The following is a 22,324-nucleotide window of genomic DNA, read 5'->3' as shown; positions in this document are numbered from 1 at the left end:
CCTTCTTTCTTTAGGATATGCTCAATTTTATTCCTCCTGCCCCTATTGTTCATCCCATTAACATTCCAGCTGTAAATTTTTAACGCCATATTGATTTCCTAAAGAGAAAGATAGAAAACGGCTACTATTTCCCTTTAGACTCCTTCCTCTGCCCCCCCTCCTCTCCCCCTCCCCCTCCCCCGACCCTCCCTCCTCCTCCTCTGGGTTTTCCCCTCCTTCTGCCTCCTCTCCTTTGTCTTCTTCTTTTTGTGGTTTTAGTTCTTTATATTTTCTTAAAAATTTGCTTGTTTCTTCTGGATTTGTCAATTTTTGCCTCTTGCTCCTATATGTGAAGGAAATTCCTTCAGGGAACTCCCACTTGAATTCAATATTATTTCTTTTCAGTATCTGTACCAGTTCTTTGTAGGGGTCCCTACGTTTTAGAAGCCTAACTGGAATGTCTTTGAAAATAATTATGTAATTTCCCCCAATTTTTAACCTTTTCTCTCTATTTTTTTGGAGGATCCTGTTCCTCATTTCCCTTTCTTTAAATGTAACTAGACAGTCTCCAACAAATTTTTTATTCCTTACTGATTTGACTTTCAATCTGAAAGCCGATTGGACTGTCTTCTCAACCTCTTCTATTGGGGTCTCTAACCATAGGGCTAGTTCTGTTATTAATTTCTCTTTTATGTTTTCGCCTTGCACTTCGGGTATGGCTCTCAACCTAAGATTGGCCTCCCTCTGTCTTAATTCATTCAAAGCAATCCAGTCTTTCATGTCCTCTTGGCTTTTGTTCAGTTCCAGTATCTCAGCTTTTATCTTATCTTCCTCACGTTTTACATCTCTCACTTCCGATCTTGTCTTTTTCAGACCTTCCTCCACTGCCTGCGTCCTCCTAAAAACCTCTTTCAATTGACTCTTCAATTCATTTACTGTTACATCTATCTTCTTGTCCACTTCCCCAATTCTGTGTTCTACTTGTTCTAACTTGTGCTCTACATTTTTCTCACTCTGTTTTATCTCCGCAAACATTCTAAGGATCTCTGCTCTAAAGTCCCCCTCTTGTTTAGATCCCTTTCTTTCCACTGGTGTTCCCCCTTCAGGTCTTTTCCCAGTGTTTGACATTCTCTTTTTTTTTTTGCGATACCCAATGCCCGATACTCAATATATCAGAGTGTTTGATTGCTAACACTTATTAACCAATTCTAGTTTGACCTTAATTTAGACCCGGCCCACAGTCTTTTAACAGTCCTTAAGTTGCACACGATGATCCACTTACTTCTTTTCAGCGTATTGTAACTTTGGGGATATAAAAAAAAAAAAACAAACCGTAGAAACCATGAAGTCTTAGAGTTCAGAAGTTCAAGGGTTCGTGTAAAGGCAGTGGGGAGTATATTCTCAATCAACTCAAAAAGCGTTTTGGAAGGTTTTTTAACAGGCAGGAGGTGGGGATTTGCAACTTCGAAGCCCCCTCGATTCCACCTGGAGTAAGCTGGAGAGCGGGAAAAAGAGGGGAGAGGGAAAGAGAGGGGGAGAAAGCGGGGAAAAGGGGGTATGAAACAATGAAAGTAGGGAGAAAAGAGAAGAGAGAGAGTGGAAAACAAAACAGAACAGAATCCCAGACGTGATAATCACTCTGTCCACTAGATGGCTCTCTCCGTCGCTGTTCAGCTTTGAGGTAGACTCTCTACGCAGCAAGCCGAAGGGCCCCACAGCACAGGATTAAAGATTACTTTCGGTCACCAGACCGTCATCAAAATTCGCAAATCGCAAATCAGTACAGCCCGCACCCGGGCACCAGCAGATGGATGAAAACACAGCCGCAAATTTTAAACCAGGTTAGTCCGTACTGTTGGAAAAGATAGTCTTTTTACTTTAGTCATTGCCGCATTTTGCTCCAGTTAATGGCGTCGGCGCTTCTCTTCCGCTTTTCCACTGAAAACAGCACGATAGGGGGGAGCGTTCTTCGGCGCCCCCTTCACTCTATCAGATGGTTCCAATTTTATAACTTCACCTTCTGTCCCCTGTATTAGGCACCTCTGCTTAAGAGGTATCTGATGCTTTAATAGGAGAATCTTTCAGGGGAACAAAGTGGACACTAGTAGTAACTTTCTCTTTCCCTCGCTCTGGAGTCTCTCTGCGTTTTCGCTGATTCCTGATAAAGGCTGAACCCTGAAAAAAAAAAACTTCTCTCCTTTTTTACCGGGTTTCTCTATTCCAGTGTTACTGCTCCTTCAAGCTTCGTTCACTCCCCGGTTTCCTATGCTTGGAAGCGGAGCGCTAGCCTTCTGCGAGGACTGGGCTGTCCAATACTGGGGAGGGAGGAAATGGCTGCCCAGGACCTGCTGCACAACGTCGCTGTACTCTTCGCCTTTTGAGGGTTACCTGACAGCGAAGTGAGCCGCGTCCGGTCTCTGCTGGCCCCCTGTACCTCCGGACACCCTCCGGACGTGTTTCTGGGGTGCTTACGCCCTTCTGCACCCCCTTTCCCCCCCCCTTGACGGACAGGGATCGCGCTCTCCGCCGAATCCCTTCTCGCTCGGAAGACGCGCTCCACCGGAAGTCCCCCATTCTATCATATTGTAATCCTTTTATGTGAACCGCCCTGAGACCTCTGGGTATAGGGTGGTGTATATATTCAAATATTATTATTAATATTCTTTTTCTTTACCTCTATAATTTCCAGCATTGAGAGCCAAAGAGGTTCCCCTCTAATAAATGCTTCTATTTATCCCATATTCTATACAATTCCCCCCCTAATTATATGATTTATAAATCCTTTATGTACTTTCACCTTTTCATACCATAATGAAGCGTGCCAACCAAAAATATTATCATGGCCTTCTAAGTCTAGAATATGTGAATTCTCTAATGTTCTCCATTCCTTCAACCAAGAAAGTCAGGATGCTTCCATTTTGTATCATTGCAGCAAATGACCAATGGGTCCAACAGCAGAGGAAGCTTTTATAAATAAATGAATGAACTAAATCCAAGTCCCCTCTTTGTTCAGCAAGAGGCTATCAATGGGTCCAAGAGTAGAGGAAGCAGAGGAAGATTTTATAAATAAATAAATAAATGGACTTTATAAATGAAAAGTGGAGCAATAGACTGGGTGGGATTGGCTCCCATTGGTCAGCCTGCACAGCGCCAAACCTCTTTCCTCACCACACAGTTCTGGAAAGTTGCAGTGACCCTCCGGTTGGGAGGATGCCATTGCAGTGTCGTGCCAGCCAGCCCCTCCTGCATCGCTGTGCCGCCCCTTTTAATTATCCCTGATAAACTCCTCAGGGATGGAAGAGGCACAATGATTTTGTGTGGGAGGGCAGGCAAACTCCTATGCATGCCTTCCCTTGGGAGGGGAAGATAGGCAAATTCACACCCACCAATGCATATCCACACTCTGTCTGAGGAACAACAGTGTCTTTCAGGAATCCAGGATAGCTGCAATGTCTTACTGGATTATTAAGCTATTTCTTTTCTTCTCAACTGAGAATTATATGGGTTGGCCTAGTGTGTTCTTTTCCACATGGCATAGATTGTTCTCCTATAAAAGCCACCAGCGTTGGCCAAGGCGAAGTCCTTGTCTCTGTGCCTCTGAGTTTAAGGGAAATTGCGTTTGGTGAAACTCTGTGGGTGCTGATATTATATACAACTATTTTCATTCATTTCTTGCTGTTAGTGTGGGGAGTTTCTTATCGTCTTACCAGGACCCACCTGCCTCGAGGACTGTCCTATCGCCCAATAATACTGCTTTACGATTTCGCAATGGGATATGGATTGGCACTAGTAAGTATATTTTACATATATCATGGGAATGAAGACACCTCTATAAAAGGGGCTGCAACCCTTTAGAGTCAATAAAATAATTTAGAATAATTCTTTTAAAAAATGCTAATTAATTTGAAAATATTGAAACCAATCTGATACCCATTCTTGAATTTCTTCTAACTTTTTCATTTTACATGCATTACCAGAAAAACACAGTATGTCTCTATAAATGCCCAATTCTCTTGAATGTTTAATTTCCTTAGTGCACTGGCTTCAATAGGAGATCATCATAAAAGTGATTTCCGTTCAAGTAAATTTTGATATCTGGTCAAAATTTTTCATCTTCCGCCCTCTGCTGCCCACTACTTTCTTTCTCTTATAAAAGAAAATCACCAAGCTGCTTTATTGCTTCCAGTACCTTAATCACATTTTCATCAGGTTTGAAGACTCACTTGGAGGCTTCGTATATCATTTTCTCTAGTATTCCCACACAACACTTCTAAAACCAAAATAAACAATAATGGTGAAAGTAGACAACCTTCTCTTGTTTCCTTGCCAATAATGTAATTCCCGCCCCCAACTCCAAGAAGCATTACATCAGGAAATGGTATCCATTTCTCTCCATCAGGTCAGGTTTACTGTAAACTGAATGGTGGGCATTGATAAAGGTAAGTACACGTAAATTGCATGTTGCTTCACCATTTTTCAAGCTTCAGGGCTTGAACTTCCGTTTCTTGGAACTCCAGGAATCTCAGCGGCAGGGAGGTCTCTCTTCAGAGTCCAACAGTAGTCAGCCATCATGACTGCGTCCCAGCGACGCTTATACCTGGTCTCCATCTCTTTCATGTCCTGATGGAATCTCTCCCCCTGCTCGTCACTCATTGAACCCAGTTTCTGAGGAAACCGGTCCATATGTGAAAATAGGTTGTGCATCTTGACGCTCATGTTGCAGCCCAGGTTTCTGAAAGCAGTCAGCATATTGTTGACACGTTCTGCGTAGTTTCTGGCCTTATTGTTGCCAAGAAAGTTCTTCACTACCAGAACAAATGCCTTCCATGCTTCCAGTTCCACTTTGTTCATTGACTTTCCGAACTCTGGATCTCTGATGAGCTGTCGGATCTGAGGACCGTCAAAGATGCCAGCTTTCAACTTCTCCATGGTCAATCCTGGAAAAGCCTGGCACAAGTAAGTGAAGCAGTCACCATCCTTTTTTAAAAAAAAAGAATATTTATTAAAATTTTCAATAGTAATACAATAAAAATCAAAAATAAAAAAAATAAAAAAATTAACAAACATACAAAAATGAAAATAGTTAAAAACAGACAAAGTTTCCATTACTTATTTTCCATTAACTTATTTCCCAGACCTCCTCATACCTCTCTTTTGTGTATTCCAATTCAGATCGTTAGTCAGCAAATCCTTATCAATAAATTTTTACCTATTTCTAAACCTTTTTTTCCATATTCTCTTAAAGCATTGCAGCTGGAAACAACTTAGTTTCTATCTAACATCATTCTAACATTCATTCATTTTGCAATATTTCTCTAAATAGTCTTTAAATTTCTTCCAATCTTCTTCCACCGACTCTTCTCCCTGGTCTCGGATTCTGCCAGTCATTTCTGCCAATCCCATATAGTCCATCACCTTCATCTGCCATTCTTCCAGAGTGGGTAGATCTTGTGTCTTCCAGTACTTTGCAATGAGTATTCTTGCTGCTGTTGTAGCATACATAAAAAAAGTTCTATCCTTCTTTGACACCAATTGGCCGACCATGCCCAGGAGAAAGGCCTCTGGTTTCTTCAGGAAGGTATATTTAAATACCTTTTTGATTTCATTATAAATCATTTCCCAGAAAGCCTTAATCCTTGGGCACGTCCACCAAAGGTGAAAGAATGTACCTTCATTTTCCTTGCATTTCCAACATTTATTATCGGGCAAATGATAAATTTTTGCAAGCTTGACTGGGGTCATATACCACCTGTATATCATTTTCATAATATTCTCTCTTAAGGCATTACATGCCGTAAACTTCATACCTGTGGTCCATAACTGTTCCCAGTCAGCAAACATAATGTTATGTCCAACATCTTGTGCCCATTTAATCATAGCAGATTTCACCGTTTCATCCTGAGTGTTCCATTTCAACAGCAAGTTATACATCTTTGACAAAATCTTAGTTTTAGGTTCTAACAGCTCTGTTTCTAATTTTGATTTTTCCACCTGGAAGCCAATTTTCTTGTCCAAATTATATGCCTCCATTATCTGATAATAGTGAAGCCAATCTCACACTTTGTTTTTTAATTTCTCAAAACTCTGCAGTTTCAACCTATCTCCTTCTTGTTCCAAAATTTCCCAATATTTCGGCCATTTGGCCTCCATATTGAGCTTTTTCTGAGCTTTTGCTTCCATTGGTGACAACCACCTTGGGGTTTTATTTTCCAATAAATCCTTATATCTTATCCAAACATTAAACAATGCTTTCCTGACAATATGGTTTTTAAATGCTTTATGTGCTTTAACCTTGTCGTACCACAAATATGCATGCCACCCAAAAACATTGTTAAAACCTTCTAAGTCCAAAATGTCTGTGTTCTCAAGAAGCAGCCAGTCTTTCAACCAGCAGAATGCTGCTGATTCATAGTAAAGTTTAAAGTCTGGCAGGGCAAATCCACCCCTTTCCTTTACATCAGTTAATATCTTAAATTTTATTCTGGGCTTCTTGCCCTACCAGACAAATCTAGAAATATCTTTCTGCCACTTCTTGAAACAATCCATCTTGTCCACAATTTGTAATGTTTGAAACAAAAACAACATTCTAGGCAATACATTCATCTTTATAGCTGCAATTCGACCCAACAAGGAAAGCTTCAAATTTGACCAGATTTCTAAATCTTTTTTCACTTCCATCCAGCATTTTTCATAGTTATCTTTAAATAAGTTCCCATTTTTAGCTGTCATATTAATCCCCAGGTATTTCACTTTCTTAACCACGGTCAAACCTGTCTCATTCTGAAACCTCTCTCTTTCAATTGATGTTAAATTTTTCTCTAAAACCTTAGTTTTTAACTTGTTCAATTTAAATCCTGCCACTTGACCAAATTCTTGAATTAGTTCTAAAACCCTTTTAGTACTAGATTCTGGCTCCTGGAACGTCAATACTAAGTCATCTGCAAATGCTCTTAATTTGTGCTGTTTAGCTCCGACCTGTATACCTTTGACCAGCCAGTCCCTTCTAATCATGTTCAGCAAAACCTCCAGGACCGAAATAAAAAGCAATGGGGAAATTGGGCACCCCTGTCGTGTCCCTTTTTCTATCTTGAATTCTTCCGTAACCACATTACAGTATTTACAATTAGTTTGGCCTTTTGTTCAGAGTATATTGCACCTATACCATTTTCAAAACCTTGGCCTACCCTCATCCCCTGTAGGTTCTTTCTCATAAAACTCCAAGAGATGTTGTCAAAAGCTTTCTCCGCATCTACAAATATCAGAACTGCTTTAGTGTTTATATTCACTTCTAGCTTTTCCAAAATGTCAATTATGTTCCTCAAATTGTCAGACAGATGTCTTCCCGGGAGAAAGCCCGCTTGGTCCTTGTGAATCTCTTCCATCAATACTTTTTTCAATCTGTTGGCCAAAATGTCAGCAAAAATTTTGTAATCCACATTTAATAACTTAAATGTTCTTAAGTTGAGTCTTTTCAGTCTCTGTTTTCGGTATAAGTGTGATATACGCCTCTTTCCACGACTCTGGTGCCCTTTTCCCTCCCAAAATTTCATTGCAGGCTTCCTTCAAGGGTTGTAATAACCACTCCTTCAAAGATCTATAGTATCTGGAAGTCAGCCCATCTGGTCCTGGAGACTTGCCTAGTTGCATATTTTGGATGGCACCTTCTACTTCCTGTTCAGATATTTTATAATTCAACATTAATTTACTTTCTTTAGAGATTTTTTGTAACCCATCTGTCTTCAGAAATCGGTCTATATCCATTTCTTTCTGTGGCCCTTGTGAGTATAATTGTTTGAAGTACCTCTGGAAGCAATTTCTAATCTCAATTGGGTTATGTATGTTCTTTCCTTCCACTTCTAAATTTGTAATGGTGTTTAATTTTTGTCTTTTTTTCATTTGCCAAGCCAGCAGTTTCCCACATTTATTCGCTGATTCAAATGTCTTTTGTCTCATTTGTTTAATTTTCCATTCTATTTCCTGATTCATCAATTCCATGTATTGTACTTGATATAATTTTATTTCTCTCAGGATCTCCTGCGACTTTGGTTTTGCTCTCAATTTCCTCTCCCCTCCTTTTATTTTCTCCAAAATGTTAACTTTTTTCTCATTTCGGCTTCTCTTCTTTATTGCATTCTGTTGTATCAAAAACCCTCTCATAACAGCTTTGCTTGCTTCCCAGATTACTCTTTTTTCAACATTGGTGTTCATGTTTATTTCAAAATAGTCTCTCAGAGTTTTTTGGGCCTTTTTATACACTTCTTCATCTCTAAATAAGGTGTCATTCATCTTCCATCTGAAGGAACCAGTTGTTATTTGCTTCATCTCCATCCTTACAGCATTATGGTCGGAGCAAGTTTTTGGGCAGATCTCCACTTTCTTTATCTTTGGTGCCATTCCTCTAGTTATCCATATTTGGTCAATTCTAGTCCATGTCATCTTGGCTTCAGAGAAAAAGGTTCCCTCTCTCCCCAGGGGGTTCTTTGTTCTCCAGATGTCAATCAAGTCCATATTGTCAGTCAATTCAAAAAAAGTTTTTGGTAGTCTACCATCTTTGGTGACTACCTGTCTTTGTGCCTTGTCCATGTTTGTAGATACTACTCCATCAAGATTAAATTATAGTCCAAATAGTCCAGTAAAGTCTCATGCAACTTCTTGAAGAATTCAGATTTCCCCTCATTCGGTGCATAAATTCCTACAATCAAAAATTTCTCTCCTTGAACTTGAATTTCAATTGCTAAAAATCTTCCTTGCTTATCTTTAAAAAATAATTTCGGTAATAATCTCTCCTTTGCATATATCACAACTTTTTTTTTTACTTTATCAGATGAAATAAATTATTGTCCCAATCTCTTATTAATAAGTATTTTCCTGTGTAGCCTCATTACATGTGTTTCTTGTAGACAAATCAAGTCCAATTGTTCCTTTTTTAGTATATGAAAAACACTTTTTCTCTTCCGAAGGGAGTTAAGACCATTACAATTCCAAGTTAGAAGTTGCAGAGCCATGATGATGGGGTTACTTCACTTTACCTCCAACTGCTCCAAGTAACTGTTCTTGTTCTGTCGGTGGTGTCTCTTTCCCTGGACTGTGCAGTCCAAAAGATAAGTTTGCTATGTCAAGTATTCCTTTTTCCTGAAGGAAGCAGTCACCATCCTTGTCCAGAGCCTTGGTGAACCGCTTGATTAAGCCAAGCTTGATGTGCAGCGGTGGGAAGAGTATTCTGTCTCTGTCCACCAGAGGGACAGAACACATTTCAGTGATCGCTTGCTGCTGTCAATGAACAGTCTCCAATCTTTGGGTTCGTACTGTGGCACTCCAAGCTTGAGCAGAAGCTGCGCAATATCTGTGGTATTTTTAAATAAATTTTTTATTGAAGTTTCAAAAGTTTTTTATCACAACAAAAACAAAACAAAACAAAACAATAAAAATAACAAACAAAAAGCAATATAAAAAACACATATAAATTCAACCCTTAATTTCTTATAACTTACTTTCCCGACTTCCTCATACCTCCCCTTTCTGTATTCCAATTTTTAACTAATTTTTCGGCAAATCCTTCCCTTATTTTTAACTTGATTTTAATCTTACTTATTTTCTTTAATTTATCCGTTACCGCTAATAACCGCATATTTTCTAATCCAGCGTCATTTTAATATTCATTAATTTTGCAATATTTCTTTAAATAGTCCTTAAATTTTTTCCAATCTTCTTCCGCTGTTTCTCTTCCCTGGTTTCGGATTCTGCTCGTCATCTCTGCCAGGCCCATGTAGTCTATCACCTTCATCTGCCATTCTTCCAAGGTGGGTAGATCTTGTGTCTTCCAATACTTTGCGATGAGAAGCTGCGCAATATCTGCACAGTACACCACGTCCTTCTCTTCCGAGAAAATACGGAGGTAATCTTGATGCCTGTTGCGGAAGAAGCTGATGCAAGCACTGTCAGAGAGGAGGTTTTTTTCCTTCAATCTGGATGCCAACAGTTCGGCAGAGTCCTTTACAAGCTGAGGTCATGAACTAGATCATTCAACTCCTTTTGGGAAAATGGATGTGGAGCATCATCTTCAAGAACCACTTCTTCTTCATGTCCTTCAACACTGGAGGTATCTTTGTCACTAATGTCAGGAAGTTCTCTGAAGATAGGCACTGGAATTTCATCACAAAGAGCTACAGGACGACGTGCTGATTGAAGATCAGGATACTTGAGGCTGCTCCGGTTCTTTCTGTTGATCCCAGTCACATCAACAGTGCACCAATTTATGGAAGATTTCGAGGTTTTATGACTTCAAACTGATCCCTTTTCGACATAATCACCCAGAACTATTGGACCTGAATACTTCTTGTCATTAAAATAATCATTTCCAATCAAAACAATTATTCGACATGGCATTTTACCCCCACCAACTTCTTCTAAAATGCTCCAGACAAGCGTACATGTGAACAAAAACGTAAAAAAACGACATGTAGCCATAGCTCAAAAACTTGACCTGATTGAGCAAAACCAATGTGATTTTTGGATTCAGCGCATCAGATTCGTCCTAAATCAACTGAAAAAAATGCAGACAACAAATTTGTTGTTGACTAGTGAATTATCAAACGCTTTCTCTGCATCTAGAAAAACCATGGGTAACTGCTAATCATTTCTTTTTTCAAAATATTCTACAGCATTTAATACAATTGCAACATTGATTGAGCAAAAACAATGTGATTTTTGGATTCAGCGCATCAGATTCGTCCTAAATCAACTAAAAAAATGCAAACAACAAATTTGTTGTTGACTAGTGAATTATCAAACACTTTCTCTGCATCTAGAAAAACAATGGGTAATTATCTTTTAACTGCCTTTTAACTGCTAATTATGCATGCTAAATGTTTTCTTTTAAACAGGTAGGAATTCTGGAAAAAATGGGCATCTGCCATAGATATTCCATAATCAGGGCCATGAGCCTATTCATTCCGATAATGAAGGACTCCAAACTGATCATAAAGGACCTGGTTTTTGATGGGGTGCCTGTGAGGGTGTAGTGGCCCAAGACATCACCTGCTGGGAACACGAAAGGAATCATCTTTCTTCATGGAGGTGCTTTGGTAGTTGGAAGCATCCGTAAGTTCTGTGAAATGTGTTTGAAATGGTAGAACCTCTATTTACAACTGCCACCACTCGCAGACATTCTAAGTTGCGACCACGACAAACCTGGAAGTAACTGGCGGGTTTGCTGCCGTTCACGCCTGCACATAAGCGGGCAATGGTCGTCCGTGCCTGTGCACAATGGCGCCTCTCCCAGCGACCCATTTCGCCATAAGGACGAGCCTCTGGAACGGACTGTGGTCCCTAGTAGAGGTTCCACTGTATTGTTAGAAGAGAATTTGTCATTGTAATTTAATGTAAAGATCCTGAAATGTTTGCTGTGGACGAGGGTGGGGTGGGGGTGATTTGTGCAGCCTATACATGGTTGTTGTTGTTGTTTTCTACAATCAAGTAGCATATATATTTTATGAAATAATAATAATAATATATATATATATATATATATATATATTTGCTTTCGTAGATTTTCACGGGTACAGGAATGCAGGTTTTGGTGTCCTCGGGTGTCTTCCCGTGTAAAAGTTGGGGTGTCTAGGCGACGTTTCGACGAGGTCTCACTCGTCATCTTCAGGCTGGTGCTTTCGGCTTCTTGTTACTGGAACAGAGCGGGATCTCAATGTTTGAGTTCCTATAAATACTGTAGAGGGGGTGTGGTGTCTAGCCTCCAATGTTCTGGGCAGAGAGGAAGTTCCCAGGCTAGTGTGCCTTTTCTTCTTTTGTTCCTTAATTACTTGAGAGATACCTTGAGTGATTTCTTGAGTGATATCCTGAGTACCACTTAGGTGGGTCATTAGGTGTGGATTAGTTGCTAAAGTCTTTGTGTCTTGACCTCTTGAACTTTGTGAAGAGTTTTCCTGAGAAGATGGCTGTATTGCACTTAGTTGTGCTTTGGCTTGGCTTCGTGTATAGGGGCGAGCTGTGGTTTTGTGGCTTGTGTCAGCCAGATCTGTGTAGGGATTGCAGGGGGGTGCAGCATCCGGAGGTGCCACCATGGATTGGCTACTGGATGGTGTCAGTAATTCATCTGTGGAGAGGGTCTGGGTTTGGGTCTGGTGTGGTTGATTGGTGTTGGCGTTCTGTGTGCCTCTGGATCTGGTGTCAGTTTTTGTGGGGAGGGCTAATTTCCAGATGTCTGGCAAGCGGGATGTGTCGTCACGCTTGTTCATGAACCAAACGCCTGGCTGACAAAGACCACTTGACAACTGAGTTACAGAATCTCTCAAATGTGTTAATTGCCAATGGATACCAGCAAAACAGGATTACGAAGCTAATCCAAAAGGAAACACCCCCCAAAAACCAAGACACAGAAGAAAACAATGGCATGGCCCTCCTTCCTTATATCAAGGGCACTACAGATAAAATTAGCAAAATCCTCCATAAACACAATATCAAAACAGCCTTTTGCACCAACCAAAAAATAGCCAATATCCTCAGAAACCCCAAGGATAAAATCCAGTTGGAAAACCAAGGGATCTATGAAATACCCTGCAAAGTCTGCCCAGCCACGTACATTGGACAAACAAACAGACGAATAAATGCACGTATCGCAGAACACAAGAATGCCGTCAAAAAAGAAGAAAAAACTTCCTCTCTTTTCCAACACATGAAAGAAACAGGACACGAAATTAATTTTGCAGATTCCAAATTGCTCTTTAACACGGAACATCACCACAAGAGAATAATCATGGAAGCCATCGAGATAGAGAAACACCCTCACAACATGAACAAGCGTGACGACACATCCCGCTTGCCAGACATCTGGAAATTAGCCCTCCCCACAAAAACTGACACCAGATCCAGAGGCACACAGAACGCCAACACCAATCAACCACACCAGACCCAAACCCAGACCCTCTCCACAGATGAATTACTGACACCATCCAGTAGCCAATCCATGGTGGCACCTCCGGATGCTGCACCCCCCTGCAATCCCTACACAGATCTGGCTGACACAAGCCACAAAACCACAGCTCGCCCCTATACACGAAGCCAAGCCAAAGCACAACTAAGTGCAATACAGCCATCTTCTCAGGAAAACTCTTCACAAAGTTCAAGAGGTCAAGACACAAAGACTTTAGCAACTAATCCACACCTAATGACCCACCTAAGTGGTACTCAGGATATCACTCAAGAAATCACTCAAGGTATCTCTCAAGTAATTAAGGAACAAAAGAAGAAAAGGCACACTAGCCTGGGAACTTCCTCTCTGCCCAGAACATTGGAGGCTAGACACCACACCCCCTCTACAGTATTTATAGGAACTCAAACATTGAGATCCCGCTCTGTTCCAGTAACAAGAAGCCGAAAGCACCAGCCTGAAGATGACGAGTGAGACCTCGTCGAAACGTCGCCTAGACACCCCAACTTTTACACGGGAAGACACCCGAGGACACCAAAACCTGCATATATATATATATATATATATATATATATATATATATATATATACCCCGCCCATCTGGCTGGGTTTCCTTAGCTACTCTGGGCAGCTTTCAATAAAATGTTAAAGTACAGTAGTCCTTCAGATATTAAAAGCTTCCCTAAACAGGGTTGCCTTCAGATGTCTTCTAAAAATCTGGTAGATTTTTTTTCCTTTGACATATGGTGGGAGGGCATTCCACAGGGTGGGCACTACTACAGAGAAGGCCTGGTTCCCTGTAACTTCACTTCTTGCAGTGAGGGAACTGCAAGAAGGCCCTCGGTACTGGACCTCAGTGTACGGATAGAACGATGGGGGTGGAGACACTCCTTCAGGTATACTGGACGGAGGCTGTTTAGGGCTTTAAAGGTCAACACCAACACTTTGAATTGTGCTCAGAAACGTACTGGGAGCCAATGTAGGTCTTTCAAGACCGGTGTTATGTGGTCTCGGCGGCCGCTCCCAGTCACCAGTCTAGCAGCCACATTCTGGATTAGTTGTAGTTTCCGGGTCGCCTTGAAAGGTAGCCCCACATAGAGTGCATAGCAGTAGTCCAAGCAGGAGATAACTAGAGCATGCACCACTCTGGCGAGACAGTCTGCGGGCAGGTAGGGTCTCAGCCTGCATTCCAGATGGAGCTGGTAAACAGTTGCCCTGGATGCAGAATTGACCTGTGCCTCCATGGACATTAAAAACAGACATTTATGACACAGCAATATTAGTCATATCCAGTCCTTTTTTTCTAGAAAGAGAGGTGCCAGTACTCACCATGAAGTTTTTAAGGTAAGTGCCACACTTTTATACAACAACAACAACAACAACAACAACAACAACAACAACAAAGAGGTGCCGGTACTGCATACCCTTGTGTACCCCCTGGGGGAAAAAGCTAGGCCAGTACCCTGACATTGCAGCACATGTGAATACAGCCCAGTCTGCATTCATAGGGCCCATTACGTGAAGGAGGGGGGGGGGGTGTCTGTTAGCCAGGGAGCCTCCTTTTGGTGTGATGTTTAGCAGTGCAGCGCTCTTACCTTAGCAAAAGCAATTTCATATCTGTAACTGACAAAGCTGCAGCAGAATCTCATGACTCCTGCACTCTCACATTTGCTTTTTACAAGTTGCAGTGTGTGCTGTTTGCAGAATTGGCCCCTTCATATGAATTGATTACTAGATGTGGAATTAAAAACTACCAGAAGAAGAGCCCTGCAGCTGGATCAGTCCAGTGGCCCGCATCCTGGCCCTCAAAGTGGCCAACTAGATGCCTGTGGGAAAGCAGCAAGCGGGACCTGAGTACAGGAGCCCTCTCCCCTCCTTCGGTTTCCAGCAGCTGGTATCCAGAAGCATTGCTGCCTCCACCTGTGGATCAGTAGCCTCCTATGAGATGGTCTGATCCTCCTTTCAAGCCATGTAAATTGGTGGCAATTGCTGCCTCTTGGGGGAATGAGTTCCATACATTAACTATGTCCTGCATGAAGAAAGACTTTCTGTCATCTGTCCTGAATCTTCCAAAAAGGGAGCAGGAATAGACTAAAAAGGTCCTATATTTGTGTGCTTTTGGTGGCATCAGAATATGCGGCTGTTGCCTAGCTGCCTGGGACATGTGCTAGGAATAGCAACTTCCGCCTTCCTGAGCTGCCTTTGCTCTTCTTTGCAGATGAGGGTGAATGTTCCCCTCTTCGCCGGCAACCCCCCGCTTCAGGAGCACCTGCGACTCCAGCTACCTGCCTTTCTACAGCAGGTGCGGCATAAACAGTGTTGTCCTTGATTTCGGGAGTAATAGTTTACTCAGGGCTGGACTTCAAAGAAGCTTTGTGTAGAGGCTGAGGAACAAAAATCCATAATGGACTGGCCAGGCCCTTTTAGTGATCATGTCACAATAATAATTTTCAGGTCTGCAGTCTCCCTGCTGTGGGGATTTGGGGAGTCCTTGTTCAGCGTATTTATTTGCGGCAGCCCTATGAAGCCGCAGAGATATTTGGCCTTTTCTATCAGTATTGTCTACTCTGACTGGGACTGGCTCACCATTGTTTTGGGCAGAGAAAAGTCTTTCTCATTACCTGCTGATGGATCATAATATCTTTATTTCTTCTAGGCACCCCTTTGGCCAGTTGGATGTTGGGGTTTGGATGGAATGCTAAACTCAGTATTACGTTCATCCGCATTGGGCTGGTGTGGTCCCCACTCCGACTCTTGACGCAGCCACGCGTGTTAGATATTGGAAGCTTTTGCTTCAGTTTTCAACATGCCATACTTTAGGCTAACCACAGTTCAGTTGGGCTCAAGTATAAAAAGAAACTGTGGTTAGTTGAAAAGCAAAGCAAAACTTGTTTGAAGGCAGCCTTTCCATTCCTGACTTTTTGTCTGGTTCCTTTGCTATTATTTAGTTTACATTCTCTGTTAGAGTTTGTTGCTGCTGCCATTTTATTTGTAGATTTATTAATTTGTGGTTGTTGGTTTTTTTTTAAAAAAAATTGATCCTATCGTGAGCCACCTTGGGTGCCTCATATTGATAATGATAATCTGTTGTTAATTTGAGATACCAGAGATTGAATCTGGGACCTTTTGTATTCAAATTGTGTGCTCTTCTGCTGTGTTTGTGTCTGCAATAACTGCAGTTGACAGACACAGGGAGCGGCATGCCTTGGTGGCAGTTGGTGGCAGTTGAACTGATATTAAAATCCAGTGTATCCAGTAACTGGACAAAAAATGAAAAAGGAGGTTGCCCAGTGCCAATGAAAACCCCCCAAAGGTTGAATATCACCAGATGGTAAAAAATGTAATTGAGTATTTGAATAAAATGCAGGATGGAAACCATCGTATTTTAATAAAATAGTCATATTTTAGGTATAGGATTGTTTAGATTAGCTATGAGACAGAACCACTTAAGCTCTCATCTGAAAGCTCAGTTAACATTGAAAAACTGCTTGTTTTGAATTTTATCAAGAGCTACGTTATAAGTGAACAATGGTAATCTATAGGATTAGAGGTTGACAGCTGACCTTTTTCACGCTGAGGGCTGCATTTGACCCATGGTGGAGGGGGCATAAAAACCTTTTGGCATAATCAAATCACAGCGGTAGCCATTAATAAAACTGTTAAAGTAATAGTAACAAGACAAATTGTGTGGGGACGTGTGAAAGGAGGCCAGATTTGGGCTGTGGGTTAAGCACCCCTGCTAGAGAAACACAGTGATGGCCGTTCAGTGACAATCTAGCAGTTTCACGGTACTGGCAGTAGTATTGAAGGGGTACAGTTAGTGTTACCCCAGAAAGCCCTAAAAAACTGTTTGTGAATTCCCTCCCCAGCCAGGCCTCAGCGTACGCATTTTAAAAACTGCATTTCCCTCTAAGACAAAAAGCATGAGCTAAGCAGTCCTCTCTGTAACAAAAACGCTGTAACAAACCCATAGCTGAGAACAGTAAAGCTTTTCGCTTCCCAGATCCAAGATAACCTTGTCCTGGTACATTGATTTGCAACATACTTCCGGGAACAGAGCCAGAGAACGAAAAGCAACATTTCTATGTAAGAATCTGTGAAGGGGGAGAGGAAAAAAAGGGGTTTGAAAAAAGGATAAAACCTGCTTGTAAAATGTTTTCAGCGCGGCCTGTCTTTTGTGAACTGAATCACACAGGTGCCTCTGCCCCCCCCCCCCCCCGATGGCAGAATAAAACGCTCTTTCTCTGGATTAACCCCTTGGTGTCGTTTGGCTCCTTTTGTCTCTGCTCGGGTGCAACAATTATTCCTACCCATGGATTAAAAAGGCTACAGTATCAAACCCTTCCAGTAGCCAATACAGTACCGTCAAATTTTACACAGGGGTAAAATGCATCTACTCAAACCCTTGGAACGTCCCCCACAGAAGCATACCTTGCCTTCAGGAGTCAGTGAGCTGAGTGGGCCTTGAGCTGTAAGCAAAAGCTTAGAACTTTTGAGCTCTCTGCTTTGCTTACTGAGCAAGGCCTGCTCAGCACGCCGGCTCTGGGATGCAAGATAGCACAGGCCTATCAGAGATCTCATGTGACCATTTCCAGGCTTTCAGAGCTGGTGTGCCAAGAGGACCTTCTTGCCTGGTGTACAAGGCAGAGAGCTTTTTCACACCGGAAAAAACTGGTGTGCATTTCATTTGTGCAGTTTCAACCAGCTGGCCTTCAACCGTGCAAGGCTGGAATTGCACTAGTTAAATGCGTTAAAGATGTGATTGAATTGTATCCCAAATCTTAAGCTTTCTTTATGACTAAAGGACCAGAGTAGAAGACATCCAAGAGATGCTCCCTTGAAACTGGTGGCTCACTTGTGCTTTTTGTCGCCCCCACCCCAGATGCAGAACCCTGATTCTCTCTCGATCCTGACCAACCCTCGTGCCATGCAGGCCCTGCTGCAGATCCAGCAGGGACTCCAAACGCTGCAAACGGAGGCCCCAGGACTGGTTTCCAGGTAACGTAGGAGCTGACTCAGGCCTTGGGGGCACTACTGCAGGTTTCAGCTTCTGAAGAAGGGCAGCAAAGCAGCAGGAGGTTCTTGCTCCTCCCGCTTTCAACTACTAAGATCAACATAGAAGTCCTTTCTGTGGGCGTCCTGGGAACAACACGATGCATATTGTTTGCGTCAACAATATATGTGGCAAGCCTGTTCCTACAGGCAATATATGTGGCAAGCCTGTTCTTACAGGGGTAAAGACAATACCGTTTCTGGCTTTTTGTTACGTTACATATTAAGACTTTCTATACTGCCTTTTATGTTAACATCACAAGGCAGTGTAGAAAAGGGGAAATTGCATTTAAGCTTAGCTTACGGAATGCAAAAGTAACCAGGGTTAAGTCAAAACAGGCATTGTAATAACTCAATTGGTATCAGTGTCCAGCAAAGGCCTGAAAGAATTGTTACCGGAAAAATCCGAGGGCTCCCTTGGACAAAAAGTAAAGACACCAACCAGAGTAAATTGAAGCAAATCAGCAGCCTGTAGGCTTGGTCTTTATTGAAGAAAGACTGTCGCGACAGGGTGTTCCCCTCACTTGCAGGTGAGAGGAAAGACCAAGAAGAATAGTGTGCAAGGTCTTATAAAAACTTTTGAAATTCCCCTCCTCTAGGTCAAGCCCACCCCCAGAAACATCATGCATACATTACAGAAAGGAGGGGTTGAGGGAGGAGTTGTGGTGGTAACATCATGCATACATTACAGAAAGGAGGGGTTGAGGGAGGGGTGGTGGTGGTAACCTGAGTGTCCTGTCACCTGGCTGGTTCCTCCTTTCCCCCCTCCCCATGAGTCACTTCCAGGAGACAAAGGGGAGTTTGCAGTTTCCTGCCCCCAGAGGGAAGATCTGATCATTGTCCTTTGTTTCAGTCCATGCTGAATCCACTCCCATATGCAAGTTCTTTGTGATCTTGATTGTCTTCTGTCTGGGATCATCAGGGTTGGCATAACAACTGGGCAGGGCTCCTGTGGATGTGCTGGGATGGTGAAGGGATTATGGCTGACCAGAACCAAGCCACCCCCTTTTGATAGTCCTTGTCATATGGAATAAAATAAAAATGGAACAGTGCAAATCCGATGTATGGTTGATTTTTCTATTAATTTATAACAGAAGTGTGGCATATGTAGTGTGTGTGTGTGTGTGTGTGTGTGTGTGTGTGTGAAGTTTGTACAAACTGGATGATGGGGTGGGGGGTCCTGCTACAGAATCAATCGATACTTTTTTAAAGCAGAGACTGAAATGCAACCAGTGTTGCAAACTGGAAACAACAATTCCTGCCTTTGTAGATTTCTAAGGTTTCAGTTCTTTTTTGAGTAGACTCCAGAAATTAATAGGCCCAAATTAGTCACACCAGTTAACATTAATGGGTCAACTCTTTAACACTGGCTACAACCAAGAATCTGTGGCCGACTTAACCATATCTCCCCTGTTCCAGTAGCTGCAACACTCTCTGTGATTTTTATTGTGGCCAACCTCTGCACAAGGCTTGCTTCAGGTCCCTAAAGTCGGCCGCCTTCCCTCAGGGATTTGCTGCCTTGCGCTAAGTAGCTTCCCCCTGTCTCATCTTGCAGCCTTGGGACTTTTGGAGCCCCTCGCATCCCTCCACCCTCTGCCGGAGGAAGCACAATCCCTGAGACCCCCATCTCCTCCGCTTCAACACCTGCTAGTGCCTCTCCAGCTGGGGACAGCAACCCCCACCAGCAGCTCATGCAGCACATGATCCAGCTCCTGGCCGGTGCAAATTCTCAAGTAGGTAGTGGTGCATTTCTCTCCTGAATCTTTGTCTCTTCTTCCCTTGACACCTTTTGGTTGGGTGCAGTGCAGTCTCAGGCAGACATATGAATCTGATGTTTCATCGCACAGCCCAGCACTTTCTATTCCTGTCTGGCACAGCCTTTCTCAACTCTGCTACTGGGTGTATAAAAAACAAAGTGCCATCTCAGGCGCCGTGGTCCCAAGCTGTATAGGGACTTGCATGTTAGTACCAGCACCTTGAACTTAGCCAGGTAGCAAAGGGGCAGCCAGGGCAAAGCCCACAAGGGAGGTGTTATTTGCTGGTGTTAGTTGGTCCCCACATGCAACCGAGTTGCTGAGTTTACACCAGCTGCAGCCTCTGGATAAACCCCAAGGGTAGCCCCTCCATAGATCATGTTGCAGTAATCTAACCATGAGGTTACCAATGCATGGACCACTAGTCAAGCTATCGCAATCCAGGAATGACCATACTGGGTGTGAAAGGGCTGCTGGAAGCCATGGGTGCATGAGGGGTTTGGGTAGGCCGCTTGGTCTGTGCCAGATTACCTGCCTTGAGCCATGCTTGCTGTACAGTTCACACCTCTCTCTCTCTCTCTCTCTCTCTCTCTCTCTCTCTCTCTCTCTCTCTCCCCCCCCCCCCCCATGGCAGGCGCAGAGTCCAGAGGTCCGGTTCCAGCAGCAGCTTGAGCAGCTCAATGCAATGGGCTTCATCAACCGTGAGGCAAACCTTCAGGCGCTCATTGCCACTGGGGGAGACATCAATGCCGCCATCGAGAGACTCTTGGGCTCCCAGCCTTCCTAACATCGTAGGCCCCTCCAGTCTGCGACATGATATCAAAACACAGACCTCTCAAGGATTGTCATTGTCAGGCCCTCCGACAGCTGTCCATGAATTTAAAAACTGGAACAATAACTCCCCCCCCTTCAGTTCAGTGCATCCCATTCTATGTTTTCCTCTGAAATGCTTCAAAAACTGCCTTGTGCATGGATGATTCCAGTTCTTGAAAAACGGCCATTTTGAGACATGTTTCTCCCCTGCTTCCCTCTCCACCCACACCCTGTTCCCCCCAAAATGAGGCTCCTACTCTAACTGGTCAAAGTGTAACTTCTAGATAACCCAAATAATTGTGTTGGATTAGCTCGCTTTTTAAATCATATAAAAGCTTTATTTCTTTTCTCCCCCGCCCACCTGCCTTCCGACCAAAAGCAAAATATGAAGGGAATATCTGCTCCCGCCAACTCAAAAGACTTTTTCTCATCAATAAGAAAGGCACACGATTTGGAAATTCCAGTAGGCAGAAAAAAAGGAGTGGTCCTTTTGCACAGTGACTCCAGCGCCTCAAACCTGGATGGACTTAAGCATCACGCTGCCTTCCTGCTTTTATCTTTAGTGGTTATGGGATGTCAAGATGTGGAGTTGGGGTGGGCGGCTGAGATTACCTGAGAGCATTTGCCATTGAAAAGAGGTGCTGAGCTGTCCTGCTCATAAGGTGTGGTGGCTCTTGGGTTGGAATAATGTTTTGTTATCAGCCTCCCTCCTTTGGAATGTGAGCTGCCTCCTTGATGCATCCAAAAACATGTCTTGCTATTTTTCTCCACCCTCTTCTCCCCGGCCACAACTCCCAGTACTTGCCATTGGTCCTCCAGTCAAAGGTGCTTTGATGCAGCAAACTTTGGTGGAGTGGTCTCTGTGTTGCATGCTTTTTGAAAGAACAAGGGCAAAGAAGGGAGGTTGGGGAATCCCTTCACATCTGTGGGATGCTATTGATAGTTCTCCCCCCCTTTTTATTCCCTTTTTCTCCCCCCCCCCCCCGTTTTTAGTTTAGAGTGTTTAAAAATCTGGTTGCTAAAGAGGCTCTTGAGGGCAGTGTAATCTGCAACAGAAATTACAAGTTTTTATCCAGGAATAAAATGCACAAAGCATCTGTCTTTTCTCCCCACCCCCTTTCTCTTTGTGTATGTGTGGGGAGTTCATTTATTCTCTGTAGGCATGCAGCCTGCCATGGCATTCCCCACTTGGCTGAACAGAGCCAGTTCTCCCTTGTGCTTGGCAGGGAGATCAGCGGATGATGTGGATAATCTCACTCTGCTTCGAGGCAAGACCTACCTATCGCTTTCCTGTCTTTGTGCCTGTCCAGCGTATTGTTTAAAAGATCAGAGTACTGTGCCACAGTGACTTCGTATGGGTTCCCTTTTTTATTTTTAATCCCTTTCCCACTAGCTAATAGCTAATGCTATAGGGGTGATACAATAGAACATGTTGAATTGTAGAGCTGGAAGGGACCCTGAGGACCATTAGTCCAACCCCCATCTGAAGAAGTGTGCATGCACACGAAAGCTCATACCAAGAACTAACTTAGTTGGTCTTTAAGGTGCTACTGGAAGAAGTTCCTTGACAGTTCGCAGACACCTTTCATCCTGCCTTTCAACTGAAGATATATGAGCAATTGTATTTCCAATTAAATTAAAAATTCCAAGTCCTTTGAACTAACATTCAGAGGAGAGTTGCAGAATCATAAATGCAGAGAAGAAAACTTTAAATAAAGAAACCCTAGGTTCCCCTCCCCACCACTGACTTTTACACCAAAATAAGTCTTCTCTCACGCTCAAA

At 42.9% G+C, this 22,324-nt stretch overlaps 1 protein-coding gene across 1 annotated transcript; it reads left to right on the top strand.

Moving 5' to 3' along the window:
• Nucleotides 1-837: 837 nt before the first annotated feature.
• LOC310834238 (ubiquilin-4-like) lies at nucleotides 838-21,653 on the top strand. The gene is made up of 6 exons (XM_083717784.1): nucleotides 838-841; nucleotides 14,377-14,402; nucleotides 15,141-15,224; nucleotides 17,805-17,920; nucleotides 19,530-19,707; nucleotides 20,363-21,653. Exons 3-6 carry the CDS (start codon nucleotides 15,141-15,143, stop codon nucleotides 20,513-20,515), a joined length of 531 nt encoding a protein of 176 aa, XP_083573910.1. The 5' UTR covers nucleotides 838-841; nucleotides 14,377-14,402; the 3' UTR covers nucleotides 20,516-21,653.
• Nucleotides 21,654-22,324: the final 671 nt, after the last annotated feature.

This window comes from Podarcis gaigeae (assembly GCF_964106915.1).
Source record: "Podarcis gaigeae genome assembly, chromosome: 16".
NCBI lineage: Eukaryota > Metazoa > Chordata > Lepidosauria > Squamata > Lacertidae > Podarcis > Podarcis gaigeae.
This window is presented reverse-complemented; position numbering and strand designations above follow the sequence as displayed.

Excerpts from the sequence above, each read along its gene's own strand:
- LOC310834238 (XM_083717784.1), top strand. The coding sequence starts at position 15,141 with ATGAGGGTGAATGTTCCCCTCTTCGCCGGCAACCCCCCGCTTCAGGAG. Across the intron at positions 17,921-19,529 it reads GCCCCAGGACTGGTTTCCAG|CCTTGGGACTTTTGGAGCCC; the intron begins GTAACGTAGGAG and ends CTCATCTTGCAG. Across the intron at positions 19,708-20,362 it reads TGGCCGGTGCAAATTCTCAA|GCGCAGAGTCCAGAGGTCCG; the intron begins GTAGGTAGTGGT and ends CCCCCATGGCAG.